The sequence below is a fragment of the Octopus bimaculoides genome, chromosome 4 (assembly GCF_046866305.1).
Source record: "Octopus bimaculoides isolate indiv1 chromosome 4, ASM4686630v1, whole genome shotgun sequence".
NCBI lineage: Eukaryota > Metazoa > Mollusca > Cephalopoda > Octopoda > Octopodidae > Octopus > Octopus bimaculoides.
This window is the reverse complement of record NC_142931.1, coordinates 130,032,387-130,049,886: the sequence shown is the minus strand read 5'-3', so window position 1 is coordinate 130,049,886 and position 17,500 is coordinate 130,032,387. Positions and strand designations below refer to the sequence as shown.

At 36.0% G+C, this 17,500-nt stretch overlaps 1 protein-coding gene across 2 annotated transcripts in view; it reads right to left on the bottom strand.

The window, feature by feature from the left end:
* The window catches only part of LOC149136250 (uncharacterized), a 167,913-nt gene that overhangs the window by 5,669 nt on the left and 144,744 nt on the right, over positions 1–17,500 (bottom strand). For both annotated transcript variants that reach the window (XM_089351454.1, XM_089351455.1), the window contains one exon: positions 12,126–12,217. In XM_089351454.1, the coding sequence (XP_089207580.1) occupies positions 12,126–12,217 (92 nt within the window). The remainder of the gene's footprint in view (positions 1–12,125; positions 12,218–17,500) is intronic.

Below are 17,500 nucleotides of genomic sequence, written 5' to 3'. Positions count from 1 at the left end.
GCTTTTTAACGACAGCTATTTCATTCTTGAATGTCCAAAATCGTAAATATGTATGTGTAGATATATATATATATATATATATATATATATATATATATATATATATATATATATATATATATATATATATATATATATATATATATATATATATATGTATATGTTTATAATATGTATGTGTGTTTGTATGTATATATTATGTATGCTCCAAACCCTTGTTATAGTTGCCGTGAGAATGGATTTAGGACTGACCATCTTATATAATGTCTACAATCTAATCAAACCGAGCAATGATTCTTTAAATATGTGTGCATGTATGTATATATACACACACATATATATATATATATATATATATATATATATATATATATATATATATATGTATGTATGTATGTATGTATGTATGTATGTATGTATATGTATATATGTATCTGGATATATATTACATATATATATATGTATATATAAATGTATATACATATGTGCATATATATATATGTGTGTGTGTCAGGGTGTGTATTTTTCCCACCACCGCTTGACAACTGGTGTTGGTGTGTTTACGTCCCCGTAACTTAGCGGTTCGGCAAAAGTGACTGATAGAATCGGTATCAGGTTTAAAAAATAGAAAGTATTCAAGGCGGTACCCCCAGAATGACCGCAGTCTAATGACTGGAACAACTAAAAGAATAAAATAATTAATGAAAGAATATATATACACACACACAGGGGAATTGCTTTAACTGAGGAATGTTTACGTAATGGATATATTTCCTGTTATTTATTACGCTCAACCGAAACGTACGTATCAAATGATTTTACAATATCACTTTTTGGTTTGACTTTATTGTGCACGTGTGCATGCGTGTGTGTGTGTGTGTGTGTGTGTGTGTGTGTGTGTGTGTGTGTGTGTGTGTGTGTGTGTGTGTGTGTGTGTTTGTGTTTGTGCGTGCGTGCGTGTGTGTATGTGTTCGTGCATGCTTTAGTGTCGTTTTATACTCATTAAAATAATGAATTATCATTAATGGAAACACAAAATGAAAAGTTCTGTCTGGAATGGAAAAAGAATTAACCTCAAAACTTAATATGAAATAATGTCATTCACCTAATGTGTAAATCTAGATTTATAAACTACCATCTATCAGCAACCACAACAGCAGCAACAACAACATCAACGTCTCCCTGGCATAATACCATGTTACCACCCACCATTTTTGCCTCTGTTAATGTTATTAAATATTAACTGTATTTTACTACTGCAATTCAAACTAAAAGACAGCGAGGAAGTCTCTGCGCATTTGCTCGATCTGCTAAAAATAGCAATCAAAAATTCCTCTTCAAATTACACCTTCTGTTCTCTTAAACAAAGATAGACAGACATTATTCAGAAAAGTTATATATGTGCAAAAGATGGGATTATCATGACAGGAACACCTTTAATCATAGCTCTGCTCCAGAAAGGTTGATTTGAGGTAAAACAACAACACTATAAACATTTTGATTTTAATTTGTCTTGAACCTTAGGATTTGTAAAGCAGATTACCCAGTTCCAAAGGCGTATAAGTGATCGAAACCACAACACTCCCATGAACGGGACGCCCGTCTATTACAGGCTTCAAAACCAGCCGTTTTGAGGGGAAGGGACAAGTCCATTACATCGACCTTTCTACTTAACTGCTATATTGTATAATCGACCCAGAGGGGATGAATGACAAAGTTGCCGTCGGCAAAATTTGGTTCAGAACATAAAGAACTGGACGAAATGTCATTAGGCATTTTGCCCAACATGCTAACGATTCTGCCAACTTGCCACCTTACACGGGTTTATATATCGCTATTATTCTGACTATTGATATTGTCCTAAATGAACGGTCTTCTAATATAGGCCCTGTTACCTTGAAACTACTTTTGCGTATACATTTGTTGTGCGACTTCTTCCCGTTTCTTGCTCTGTTGCTCTTATACGCTTCAAGTTGAACATATGTCACCATTCTGAATTTCAAACACTATTTCATGATTCATTCTTCATCCAGTGTCGAAATGTTGTTCCAGGCATAAAATTGCTGAGTGATCTGTATGTGTGTGTCTATGTGTAAGTATATCCGATTCGTCATAAGTAACGAGTTTATTCAGTGCCAGAAAATGGTACATTTATTCACAATAATGGGAAAATTACTTATCTTTTTATCTTTTACTTGTTGCAGTCATTTGACTACGGTCATGCTAGAGCAAAGCATTGAAGGATTTAAACGAAGATATAAAAGAAGCCAATACCAGTTTTCACAATCAAAAACACACACACATATATACATATCCACGTATATATGTGTGTGTATGTGTGTAAGAGAGAGAGAGAGAGAGAGAGAGCGTGTGTGTGCGCGCGCGCGCGTGTGTGTGTGTGTGTGTGTGTGTGTGTACGACGGGCCTCCACACAGTTTCCGACTCGTAGACTCACTCATAAGACATTTGTCGACCCGAAGATATAGTTACAGACACTTGCCGAAAGTGTTGGCGAGTGAGAGTGAACCCGAAACCATGTGGTTGAAATGCGAGTTTCTTAACGACACAGCTATACCTGTGCATGTCTATGAAATTTTGGCATAAATATAGTTAAGTGTCCTCCCACTTCCCGAATTGGCTCGTACCCTTTCTGAAAATTAATATTTTCTTTTTAATGAAATTCTTCAGCGAGACAATTTCGATTCTGTAGATTATATTAAGTTCATAACATTAAAAAATATTAATTTTGAAAGAATTTTGGATGATCTACCCCTTCCAACCCGACTTTCCTTCCTAAATCTCTCTAAATTGCATATTATAAAATCTGAAAAAAGAAATTGTGAAAAATGTTGAAGTTATGGAAATTGGTCTGGAGTGGGTGAAAAAGATCCGAAAATATTCAACTCGCGTCTGTCCCAAAAATTGTCTTTCATATTGTTTTTCCTTTCTAAACTTTATTAACATAATCGGAAACTACATGTTCCAAAATGTATTTTTGAAAAATATTTATTAATAATTACATTTTCAGACAGTTATGACGAATTAATGGCTGAGATGGGGATACCAAAATAATGTTAGGACGCAAATTTTCGTAACAAACTTTTTAATATGTATACATACATACATACATACAGTCGCCATGATTGATCGCTACATCCACAAGTTTTTTTTATTCTCTATCTGTTTATTTCCTCGCGTTCCTTTCTGTTGAAGAGATTAGACTCGAAACGTAGAGGACTTTCTCACTTTCCCGAGAGTCAAATTAATGCACCTGCTTGTTGTTTATACACCTGTCTTCGTCTGTTGTTTTTCTGTAAATTTCAACTTCATACATACGTACATACATACACAGATACATGCATGCATACATTTATCATACATATATACATACATACATACATACATACATACATACATACATACATACATACATACGTATATCTATGTATATAAGAAATTAAATATTAAATTCATTTCTTTCGAAATAATTTCTAAATTGTGTGTGTGAGTGAGTGAGTGAGTGTGTGTGTACATGAGGGAGAGAGAGAGGAAGGTAGAGCGAGAGTGGGGATATATATATATATACATGTTCAACAGACAAAACACTCAGTATTGCTAGAAATGTTAAGCTTTAGAATCTCTGACTTGTATGTGTGTATGTATGTATGTATGTATGTATGTATGTATGTATATGTATATTTGTATGCATGTGTATATCTATGTATGTATATAAGTGTGTGTGTATGTATGTATGTATATATATGTATATATATATATATATATATATATATATATATATATATATATATATATATATATATGTTGTTGTTGTTGTTGTTGTTGTTGGCACTCTGTCGCTTACGATGTCGAGGGTTCCAGTTGATCCGATCAATGGAACAGCCTGCTCGTGAAATTAACGTGCAAGTGGCTGAGCACTCCACGGACACGTGTACCCTTAACGTAATTTTCGGGGATATTCAACGTGACACAGTGTGACAAGGCTGACCCTTTGAATTACAGGCACAACAGAAACAGGAAGTAAGAGTGAGAGAAAGTTGTGGTGAAAGAGTACAGCAGGGTTCACCACCATCCCCTGCCGGAGCCTCGTGGAGCTTTTAGGGGTTTTCGCTTAATAAACACTCACAACGCTCGGACTGGGAATCGAAACCGCGATCCTATAACCGCGAATCCGTTGCCCTAACCACTGGGCCCATTGTGCCTCCACTATATATATATATATATATATATATATATATATATATATGTATATATACTCACACAAATGTATACCTATAAATATATAATATAAATTGCAAGCATCGAACATTCATATTCTGTTCTCGGAGTTTCCTGGTAGCATCGAATATGATTTTATCCGATTTCCAATCACTGTTCGTCAGCTTTTATGTGTGTCTGCGCACTCCGTATAATAGATGTGAGTATTCTATGATTGTATTTTATATTTAAAATAATCATGATTTTGAAATCTACTTCTTTCTTGTTGGTATGTATGTATGTATATATCAAACATTACTAAAATTTCATCGTAAAAATTTAGCTTCCGGATTGATGCCAAATTAAACGTCAGCTCCGACTAGTAAATGAGAGTTTAAGTGTGTAAGTTCATATTTAGTGCAAACTTTTCTTTCTAACTCTACAAATCTAAATATTACTAATATTTCATGGAGATTATTTCGAAGATTTTTACATCTTTTACATAATTTAATCTTGTATCAGAAGCGTTAATGAAACAAATTTACTTCCGATAACGTGGAAAATGTTAACATCCGAATCTAATATGGTGATATTTAGTGACACGTTACGCGTTTAGAAAAACTGAACGATATTGACCAATTGTTAGAAGGAAAGTGAAAATAGGAAAATTGCGAAGTTGTGAAGGTTGTATATCCTATAAATATACAACCTTCAAGATTCTATAAATAGAAACTGATTTTATTGGTAGATTCAAAGGTTATATGTGAGAAGAAATCATTTTTCTTAATTATTTCAAATCTCTGCAAAGCTAACAGGCAATTTGGAATTAGAAAGCTGTATATGCCCCTGCGGTTGGGTGATGCGGAACGAAACAATTTTAAATCAAGTTAAGAGATATCAGTGTTATATATGGAAATACCACAATATTCACAACAGTGAATACGTAAATAAACGTGTGTATTCCTCTATGTATAAATGTGTATTTACTTTTAATATACCCCTATCTTATCTATCAATCTATCTATCTACCAATATCTGTGTATGTATGTGTGTGTGTATCTATCTATCTAGTTTCTTTTATTTAGTTAATATGTGTGTGTGTGTGTGTATATGTATGTATAGATAGTTATTTGTGTAAGTGTTTTATACGCGTGTCATTTATATATGTGTGTGTGTTTGTATGGTGAGTTTGTGTGTGTTTGTATGGTGAGTTTGTGTGTATGCGTGTATTTCTATGCATGTATGCATGTATGCGTCTGAGTGTGCGTGTGATGATGTATGTATAGTTGTATATGCATACATACACAGACTTGTTGTCTAATGGCGCCCAACAGATATTATCAGCAATTGAATAACCAATGGAAATACAATTTCCTTGATCAGATCGGAACATTGACTGCGGTGCATTCGATGATACATACATACACACACACACACACACACACACACACACACACACACACACACACACACACACACACACATATATATATACATATATATATATATATATATATATATATATATATTACTGATGTGCGTGTATGTGTATATGCGGTTGTTTATGTATGTGTATGTAAGTGTGCGTTTGTATTATATGTATGTGTGTGTACGTGCATACGTGTGTGTGTGTGTGTGTGTGTGTGTGTGTGTATAAATGAACTCATAAGCCAGAACACCAGAATTTACGGTGTATTGGAGAACATAATACGACGTAAGCGTTGCTACCGAAAAGATGACATACCGATGTCTAGAATAACCTTCAATATAGTTCTCCTAAGTTGCGACTGATCAGGGAATAAACAGCTGGAGATGATAGCGTGTACCTATGCGCATGTATGCGTTTGTGACTTTGAGGTGGCGGTGGTGGTGGAGGGGTGCATTCGTCAAGAAATTCACAATTTCACTACCTAATAGTGAGTTCCCGGATTCGATCCGCCTTGATGACTTTTATGGGTGATTTGTCTTTTGCCTTAGATTCGTATCGACCCATGTATTGTAAATAGAATTGGGTGGACAGAAACTGTGTGGAGGCCGTCAGACAGTGTACCAGTAATTTTAAAGGTTCGGCCTTGTGACACAATGTATCACATTGACTCTCTCTGGGAATTACGTCAACGGTAGATATATATATGGGGAATACTCGGCCGCTAACATATCAATTCAATGAGTTGGTATTTCAGTTGATCGAACAACGGGTTTACTGATGGTGGAAACCTACGGAAATTCTATTAATTTAAATTTTACTAACATAAATACGTGCGTGAGAGTGTATATGTGTGTGTGTGTGTGTGTGTCCATCTGTGTGCGTGTTTGTGTGAATGCTTGTGTGGAAGGGGTCCGTGCGTGCGGGCGTGTGCGTGTGAGTGTGTATGCGTGTATGTGTAGATTTGAGTGAGTGAGTGCGGGGTGAAGGAAAGAAAGGAATACAGACATAAGCAGATAGATAAATAGACAGACAAACACATAGATAGATAGACAGACAGATAGATAGATAGATAGATAGATAGATAGATAGATAGATAGATGGTCTGACCAATACGTATCCGGACTGTTGCCATAGTAACGAAGCTAAAGCATGCAGAGTGAAGCTGCTTGGCAAAGACTGACCTTGAATTCTGTTGTGCATGCGCACTAAGTTTTAACTTTCTAGCTCACTTCTGCTGTTTACAGCGCTTGGAAGGATGGTGTGTTGCGTGTGATTGTCGCATTGACCATTACAAAGAAAGATGAACAGAGAAAATGCATCAAATTTTGCCAAAAGCTTGACGATACCTGCTCAGAGGCCTACGCAATGTTTTCAAAAAGTTTTTATCGTTCTCGACGCAATCAGAAAGATCTTGTGCAACTGAAACCCGAGTATCTTTTTGGTCAGCTGAAAGCAGTTTTGGCACAAACTTAGCAGACATGCGTCTCATACCCAAATCTTTAGTGATAATGGACTGTAATGGACCGTAACTAATCCGCACATCCTCTGATAACTCACGGATGGTAATTCAACGATTTCCTCTCACAGCTGCACACACATCTGCGATGTTTTTCGAAGTTCTGTTGATTGCAGGCCTCCCAGAATGTTCCTAGCTTTAAGGGTATCACCAAAGGCCTTTGGGAACCCAACCTCCCGAGTTCTTTTACAGAGCTTAGAAAAACTGAAGGACCGCTGCAATAAGAGTGTAAATCTGAGAGGGAATATGTTGAATAAAATCATAATTAACTGATTCTCCCGTATTTTCTTTTACCCAAGGCCAGGAATTTTTCAGGACCCCCTCGTTTGTAGGTACACATATGCATGTGTGTGATGTATACAGCATCAGCTTCGAATGAATAAAATCCGATGTATAGCATGAACTCAGTACTTTTTCCTCAATTTATTAAACCAAAAGTCGCATATTTATGTTTCTGCATGTATGTACGTAGGCATAGCTATTAATATATGAGTGTGTGATTGTGTGTTTACGGTGTGTATGCACGTGTGTATGTATATATGTGTATGTACAATCACACACTGACACTAACATAATATAATACACATATATGCGCACACATACGCATATATATGCATATATGTGTGTGTGTGTATGTATGTATATATATATATATATATATACATATGTGTGTGTGTATATATACATATATATATATATATATATATATATATATATATATATATATATATATATATATATATATATATATATATATATTTGTGCGTAAGTCCCGGTAGCTTTTTCTTTACACTTTCTGTCAATTAATATTCTCCCACTCACCCCTTTTTTTCTTTCTCTCTCTCTTTTCTCTTTTTCCTCCACACATTTCTACTATCACCTCTAATTTGACTGGTGAAACAAACCTTTTACTCTATATTAAATAATTCAATTATCCTATACATTCCTACAGCTCATGTTTCCCTGTCATTGTTCTATTTAAGTGACTCTTTACAATTCCAAAAATCAATTAGTCTAAGTGCAAAATGGAATTTACTTCATTGATATTTCTATCATTATTATCTATCTATTACTCTCTTTAAAATGCCTACTTCTACACTTCCTAAATTAATGCCACGTCTCTGTTTCTCACATTCATAATTCATCACACCATTTTCTTACCCTATTCAAAAACTAACCATACACTATATTTCTTCATTCCTATACTAACTGTATACCTTTGATCCTTTCTTACTAAATTTAGTAAGCCTCTTTGATCATCATTTAATAAATTAACCACACCTATTTAACGTACTAAATATGCCACGCGCCATTGTTTCTCGTCGCTTCTTGAAATCATTGTATATCTTTGCTTCTATCACACTAAATTAACTTAGCCACACCCGTTTTATCTTCTAACACCACATTAAACCATTTCCATTCAAACTTCAAATCCATGTTCCACCCGGTCTATCAACAAATATTATACTAAGAATGTTTCAGTGAACTGATTAACTGCATATCGATAATTAGTCATCTTGCTCTATACAGATATAGCAAATAGCCAACGGTTATCTTTCCATTGAAAACACTCCCAGCGACGCCAGTTAGAATTGCTAGAAATAAATGTGTAGACGTGCGAGTATATGTTAACATATCGTGAAACAAATCTCAAAGTATATATATACATACATATTATTAGTGAATAGGATAAACGTCAAATATTGTAAGAATCCTTCAAATATGATACAAACATGCAATTTGGCACACTTCTAATTTAAAACATGCTCTTTAAGATTGGCATGATAGCCAAACGTGGAAATCGAAAATGGTGGCCAAAATCCAAGATGGTGTCCAACATTAAAAATTAATAATTGCGATGAACAGAAAATAAGTTTTATTGTAACATACATTATTTATTATGCAATATTTTACACAAATAGCCTTAGATTTACTTTTTCAATGATTTTTTTACTATCTTCACTAACTCAGGTTATACATATCAAGCGGAGCCACATATCAGGTGGGGCACATATGGGGCCAGGCGCTCCAGACGAAGCCAGCACTGCCATCACATCACCTGGGTGGGAAAATAATGGACTGAACTGGACTGAACTAAGTCCAGCTCACTATTCACTGGACTGAACTAAGAGCCATAGCAGAACAATGCCACACACTTAAAAAGTGCCAATGCAAAACTTAGTGTGCAGGATGTAGCACATGCAAGAAGTCAGCCTTTCTTTGTACTTCCATGCATTTGATTGATGTTGAAACCTGTATAACCTGAATTAGTGAAGAAGATAGCAGAAAAATCCTTCAAAAGATAAGGCTATTTGTGTAAAATAGTGCATAATAAATGACGTTTATTATAATGAAACTTATTTCCTGTTCATCGCAGTTATTAATTTTTAATGCTGGACACCATCTTGGATTTTGGCTGCCATTTTCGATTTTTACGTTGGCAATCATGCCTATCTTAAAGAGCATGTTTTGAACTATAGGTGTGCCAGACTGCATATTTGTATCACCTTTTGAAGGAATTTTCTACTATCTTCTTCGCTATGTGGACAAACAAGTATATAGATGTATCCCGATACTCTGTATCTCTCACGAGAGCGCACGTCGTCACTTGAAAAGTTCCTTGTCGATGTGCATGCAGGGCAAGATTACCAGCATGCGCGCGTGAGTGTAAGACCTGCTGTTAGGTATATATACAAATCTCTGTTCTCGACGCCTTTGTAGTACCTCCTGGCTGTACGCATCTTGACGGCAACACCAGCGTCATTTCGGTGCTAACCTGTACTGTTTCTTGCCTCTCATCTATTTTTTTAACCCTGGCTAAGACTGAAGGAGTTAGTCCAAATCATTGTTATCTAGGGTGAAAGAAAATAATAGGTCCTCAAAATGCGAGCAGCTAGGAGATACAACAAAATCCCACCAGTCCACTGAAATGGGTTAATATTTTACTTATCAACCCCGAATGAGTGAAAGGCAAAATTGACTTCATCGGGATTTGAACACAGTGATGACTGGCTACGTTTTACATTTAAATAGCTATGTAGCTATATATATATTTATTGAAAACCACCAGTACAGAAGCTTCCTCGTTGGCTCGTCTTAGAATGGGGAGGTTACCGAGTATCAAATCTTAAGATTCTGAGTTCAAGTGTCAAAATAAGTTTTCATAAAATTAATATTGAAGAGAAAATTACCGGCAATAAATTGACGTTCTATCCAGACGATGAAATTTCTTCTCACCCAAAATAATGCCTCAAAATCCCTCACAAAGCACTGAGATATAGCGACCGATGTTGAAGACATGTTGAGATATAGCAACCAATTTGAACTCAGAGCGCAGCGGCAGACGAAATACCGCTAAGCATTTCGCCCGGCGTGCTAACGCTTCTGCCAGCTCGCCTCCATAAAAGAATGACTAATTGCAACTATGTATCATTCGGTGGATTCCAGTGTGACAGATATTATAAAGTAAATTTATTTGTTTCATCGAAAGAAGCGGAAACTATATATTTTCTATTCCTAGATATTTTACATACGGTCATAAAGGGAGCGGGGAAACACATGTTTGGATCATAAATCTTCAAGGATTTTCAGAAATGTAAACATTAGTTTAGCATTTAATCAATTCCTTTAGTCCAGGGAATAAAAAAAGAATACATTCTGAAGAACAGGTTCATAGAGAAGCATGATATATTGGCTCCTAAAACTGACATTTTTATCCCTTCTTTTTGCATGGTGATGAGAGTGTGTGTGCGTGTGTGTGTGTGGGGGGGTATGTGTGTAAGTGAGTGTGTGTGCGTGTGTGGGTGTGTGTGTGAGTGAGTGTGTGTGAGTGTGTGTGAAAGTTTTATATGCGTCAACATTGTGTGTGCAAATCTAATGAAATTGCTTGTGTGGGGGCATTTGCGCGTGCAGATGCTTATACATGCCGCAGCGGCAATAACTTAACACATGATATGTGTGTGTGTGCGTGCGTGTGTGTGTGTGTGTGTGTGTTACGCGTATTTGTGTGTGTGTGTGTGTATTTATATACCTACATATATATATATATATATATATATATATATATATATATATATACACTTTTACTCTTTACTCTTTTACCTGTTTCAATCATTTGAGTGTGGCCATGCTGGAGCACCACCTTTAGTCGAGCAAATCGACCCCAGGACTTATTCTTTGGAAACCTAGTACTTATTCTATCGGTCCCTTTTGCCGAACCGCTAAGTTACGGGGACGTAAACACACCAGCATCGGTTGTCAAGCGATGTTGGTGGAACAAACACACGAACATATACACACGCATACATATATATATACATACATATTCACATATATACGAAGGGCTTCTTTCAGTTTCCGTCCACCAAATCCACTCACATGGCTTTGGTCGGCCCGAGGCTATAGTAGAAGACACTTGCCCAAGGTGCCACGCAATGGGACTGAACCCGGAGCCATGTGGTTCGTAAGCAAGCTACAATAAAACATTCAGACAGATAGACGATACAAGGCGGACAAGAGAAACAACAATTAGAAAGACAGGCAAAAAAAGAAGGGTCATTCGTGGACTTCTTTCCTCAGTCAAGTCCCAGAAGTCACGACCGTTTCGGGAAGGTACACTTGAGACGGTTCGATCTGGTTGCCCTACAAAAAGTCTACGCTTATATATATATATAATTACATACCTGCATACATGCTTACATACATACATACATACATACATACATACAAAGACACACACACACAATCATACGCACAAACATAGGAGACCGAGAGAGAGAGAGAGAGAGAGAGAGAGAGAGAGAGAGAGAGAGAGAGAGAGAGAGAGAGACAGAGAGACAGCGATAGAAACAGTAAGAGAAAGAGATTGGAGAAAGTAAGAAAAGACAGGGGGTCAGAGTGATGTAGGTTACTCCGCTTAGTGAGAAACAGGAAAAAGATAACTGTCTAGCAACGAAACTTTCTAACCTTCTTTGCATCGGATTTCGCTTTATATTTAATCTCCAGGCGTCGTACTTTCTCGTTGACTTCCATCAGCAATTCCTCCACTCGGGCAGGACCTGTCAAAAGAAATATCAATAAAATTAATTTGATGTCTCTTTAATCTATCTCTATGTCTTTCTCCTTCTTCCTATATATAAAATAGCATTATTAAATGTGTATGTGTGTGTATGTGGTATATATATATGGATGTATATGTGTGTGTGTGTGTGTATACAGGTAAGTTTCCAAATAAGGTTGGTAGGGATGGTACCCACTAGGATTGTACATGTATCATCTATATGTATATATATATACATATATATGTATATATGTATATATATATATATATATATATATATATATATATATATATATATATATATATATATATATATATACATAGATACATATTTATACATAGATATGTATATATATATATATATATATATATATATATATATATATATATATATATATATATATATATATATATATATATATATAGCAATGTTATTCTCTAAATGAAGTATTAACAGTAACTGCACGATAAAGTGTAGTATATTGCCACTTAAGTGTGGCTGACCCCTAGGGGTGGATGTTACTGTTGCTTTTAGCCCCAGGAGGACATCTCCTCAAGCTGGCTTATCGACACACGACTGTGTCCTGTTTGCCAAGGTTAGTTATCCCTCTCACCAACATCTGCAGCACGAACGGATCCGGATTTCAGGGTTATTTCCCTTCGTCGGTGTCCGATAGCCGCTGACCTTGGTGAGAGAGACAAAAACCTGGCAATCTTATATCTTCTTTTCAAGTGAAATTCTTCACTGATATCGAAAAGGTGAAAACAAGCAATGTTAATTCTCTAAATGAAGTATTAACAGTAACTGCACGATAAAGTGTAGTATATAAGATTGCCAGGTTTTTGTCTCTCTCACCAAGGTCAGCTGCTATCGGACGCCGACGAAGGGAAATAACCCTGAAATCCGGATCCGTTCGTGCTGCAGATGTTGGTGAGAGGGATAACTACCCTTGGCAAACAGGACACAGTCGTGTGTCGATAAGCCAGCTGGAGGAGATGTCCTCCTGGGGCTAAAAGCAACAGTAACATCCACCCCTATATATATATATATATATATATATATATATATATATATATATATATATATATATATATATATATATATATATATATATATATACATATGCATATGTATGTATGTATGTATGTATATATATATATATATATATATATATATATATATATATATATATATATATATATATAGAGAGAGAGAGAGAGAGAGAGAGAGAGAGAGACTGCTTGTGTTGTCTGATCTATTCTGGCTGGAACAATATCAATTTATGGAAAAATTCCAACTGGATATATAGCTGGAATGTGTCTTTATTTATATTTAGCACAGATAAATCCTAGGTATAATCTTCTCTTTCGCACCACTTACATTTTTTTCTTGTTCATGCTTCAATTATTATATTTTGAATTAATATATCTAGTCACACTCCTGATAATTGGTAAACATCAATATTTTTATTGCCAAAGAATCTTTATAAGCTTAATGCCTATCTTTAAGTTTTCAAACGTTGCTGTATGTTGCTTTTTCATTCGCATCAAAACCCATAGGTATCGACTACTTATACGTAAATATATTGAGAATATTAAAAAGCAATGTTGGATTATTTATTTCACAACAGATCATCGCTTTCTTATTGAACATCTGATGTGCTAGGTCAACTTTAACTAAAAAATCTACCTTTCTTCTCTTCAATTTTCATCTCTAATTTTCAAACAAAATTGTCTTGAAATATATATGTCCGAAATTTCTTTTTCCCTTTTAGATGTATATACTCATCCAGCAACAGTCTGACACCATTGTAGGATACTGCCAGGAGAAAAAGAGAGAGAAAAAACATATCCCAACTGGGTCCGAACTATCGCTTTCCAGAAAACTACGCTACTGCTTACTGTTTGATACTATAGTTTATCATTACTTTGTCACTATATATATATATATATATATATATATATATATATATATATATATATATAGAACAAATACGCAATAAAGTACAATAAAACATTCAGACAGATAGACGATACAAGGCGGACAAGAGAAACAACAATTAGAAAGACAGGCAAAAAAAGACGGGTCATTCGTGGACTTCTTTCCTCAGTCAAGTCCCAGAAGTCACGACCGTTTCGGGAAGGTACACTTGAGACGGTTCGATCTGGTTGCCCTACAAAAAGTCTAAGCTAAGAGCATTAAATTCCTTTGTAAGAAAGGTAGCGAATGTGTACAGCAACAAAGACAAAAAAGCGGAGAACATGGTACACAAAAAGACGGAAAATGGAGAACAAGGGTCACAATTACGAATACAAACAAGAAAATAACAACAGGTGTCTTTCGACTGAAAACGAATCAAATTGAGCTGGCGTGTATGAAGTGAAAGCCTAAAGACAGGAACATAGATGGACACAAGAGTTGTTGACGGTCGGCAGTCAGACCAAGAAAGAATGATCATGGCTGGCCAGATACCGGTCATGTGGAAGGAGGAGAGATGGGTAGGGGACAGCGGGATTGAAGGATTATAAAAAAAATTCAGAGACAAAGAGAAAGGTACAGGGAAGATAAACTAGTGGGAAATAGTGGGAGCTAAAGAGAGGACCAAGAAATGTGAGAGGGGGGAAGCGAGAAAAAGAAAAGGGAAGAAAGTAAGGGGTGAATAAAAGACAGAGTAAGAGTCGTACAAAATTTAGTTAAGTGTGTACGTGCGCCGCTATTTCAATATATATATAAATATAAAAATGGAACAAAAACGCAATAGAGTGCAATAAAACATTCGGACAGATAGACGATACAAGGCGGACAAGAGAAACAACAATTAGAAGGACAGGCAAATATATATATATATATATATATATATATATATAAGTATATATGTATATGTATATATAATTAATCGTATCAAACGGAAATGGAAATTAATAAAAATGTTCACTTCCAAGTGGCCTAGCGTATAAAAGTCTAGTCCAAAGACTATTAATTACTTATAAGGTACAGTGTATATTTAAATACAAAAGAGGAATCCACTAATGGATTCAGTAATATATATATATATATATATATATATGCATGTATGTAGATATATGTATATATATATATATATATATATATATATAGAGAGAGAGAGAGAGAGAGAGAGAGAGAGAGGAGGGAGAGAGAAATAGGAAGGGAGGGAGGGAGGGAGGGAGGGAGGGAGGGAGAGAGAGGCAGGGAGAGAGAGGCAGGGAGAGAGAGGGAGGGAGAGAGAGGGAGGGAGAGAGAGAGGGGTCTGAAAAGAATAAATTATCCAGGCGGATACTGTATTATCTGGCAAATTAGTATAGATGCCGGTTATAAACGTGTATGTATGTATACACGTATGTTTGTATATATGTATATATGTTGTATTCGATTAAAATGACCCAAGAACTTGACTGTCTTGTTTTGATAGGCAACGTTGACCTCTTTGTAAATTGAACTCACAACGTAAGCAGCCATAACCAGATACAGCAAGGCATTTTGTTTGAGTGCTAGCGATCCTGTCAATCCACCGCCCTTGATTTGAGAAATAATGGAAAAGTTTGTTGATATATTCACAATAATAATAACCATTTCTACTTTTGGCAGATGGCCTGAAATTTTGAGGAAAGAGCTAGACGAGTACATCAATCCCAGTATGAAACTGGTACTTATTATATCGATCGCGAAAGATTGAAAGGCAAAGTCGATCCCGGCGGAATTTGAACTCAGAACGTGAAGACGGACGAAATACTGTATTTTGTCCGGCGGGCTGGCGATTCGGCCAACTCGCTGCCTTAATAATGATAATCCTCCTTGCTATAAGCGCACGACCTGAAGTTTTGGATGAGGGAGGGGGCTAGTTGATTATATCGACCCTAGTGCTCAACTAGTACTTATTTTATCGATCCCGAAAAGATGAAAGGCGAAGTCGACCCCGGCGGAATTTGAACACAGAACATAAAAAGGGATAAAATGCAGTTAAACATTTTGTCCAGCTGATATTCAACCAGATCACTGGCTTACATAATAATAATAATAATAATAATAATAATAATAATAATAATAATAATAATAATAATAATAATAATAATAATAATAATAATAATAATAAGAAGAAGAAGAAGAAGAAGAAGAAGAAGAAGAAGAAGAAGAAGAAGAAGAAGAAGAAGAAGAAGAAGAAGAAGAAGAAGAAGAAGAAGAAGAAGAAGAAGAAGAAGAAGAAGTTCAAATTTTTGACTGAAGGCCAGCAACTTTAGGTGGGTGGCAACGTGATTACATCGACACCAGTGTTCAACTAGTTCTTATTTTTATCGAAACCCTAATAAAAATTTAGCTGTTATCTCTTACAGGCAGCACCCCACAGATTTTTACCGCGTTGATTCGCCTTCGCCGAAGTAATAAATTATGACAGAAACTCGAAGGCAATTAGATTGTTGGTAAACCTCATCCATTACTATCACGACGCTACTATTCTGACAGGAAGATTACTGTTTGTAATGCGAACTAATAATTACTCTTAATCAATCTATCGTGACAATGGAATTTATCGTCATGGGTGGCTCATGACTATCATTCTATGACACTGCCCCGGCTACCATCAAAATGCTTTCACTAATATTGCTTCCAAATGTTGGCACAATGCCACAAATTTCAGGAGTGGGTGTAAGTCGATTACATCGACCTCAGTGCTCTACTAGCACTTATTTTATCGACCTCGAGTGGATGAAAGGCTAAGTCGACCTCGGCAGAATTTGAACTCAGAGCGTAAAAAAACAGGATCAAATGACGCTAAGCATTTTGCCAGGCGTGCTAACGGTTCAGCCAGATCGCCGCCTTAATGCCTGCACTAATATTCTTTTCTATTCTAGGCACAGGGCCCGAAATTTTGGGAGAGGGGGGCCGGTTGATTAGATCGATCCCAAGTACGCAGCTGGTGCTTAATTTATCGACCCAGAAAGGATGAAAAGCAAAGTCGACCTCGGCGGAATTTGAACTCCGAACGCAAAAACAGACCAAATGCTGCTAAGCATTTTACCCGGCGTGCTAACGGTTCCGCCAGATCGCCGCTATAATTATTTCACTGATATTGAGAGATTATTATATAAATGAAATTATTTTTCGTCACCTTCTTCCTATATTCTTTCTTGTTTCTATCATTCGACTGCGTCTTTGACGGGACACCGCCTTGAAGAGTTTTACTCGAACAAAATCATCCCTAGTACTTATTTTTTAGTTTTAAGTTTGGTACTTATTCCGTCGTTCTTTATTGCCTGCCCGCTA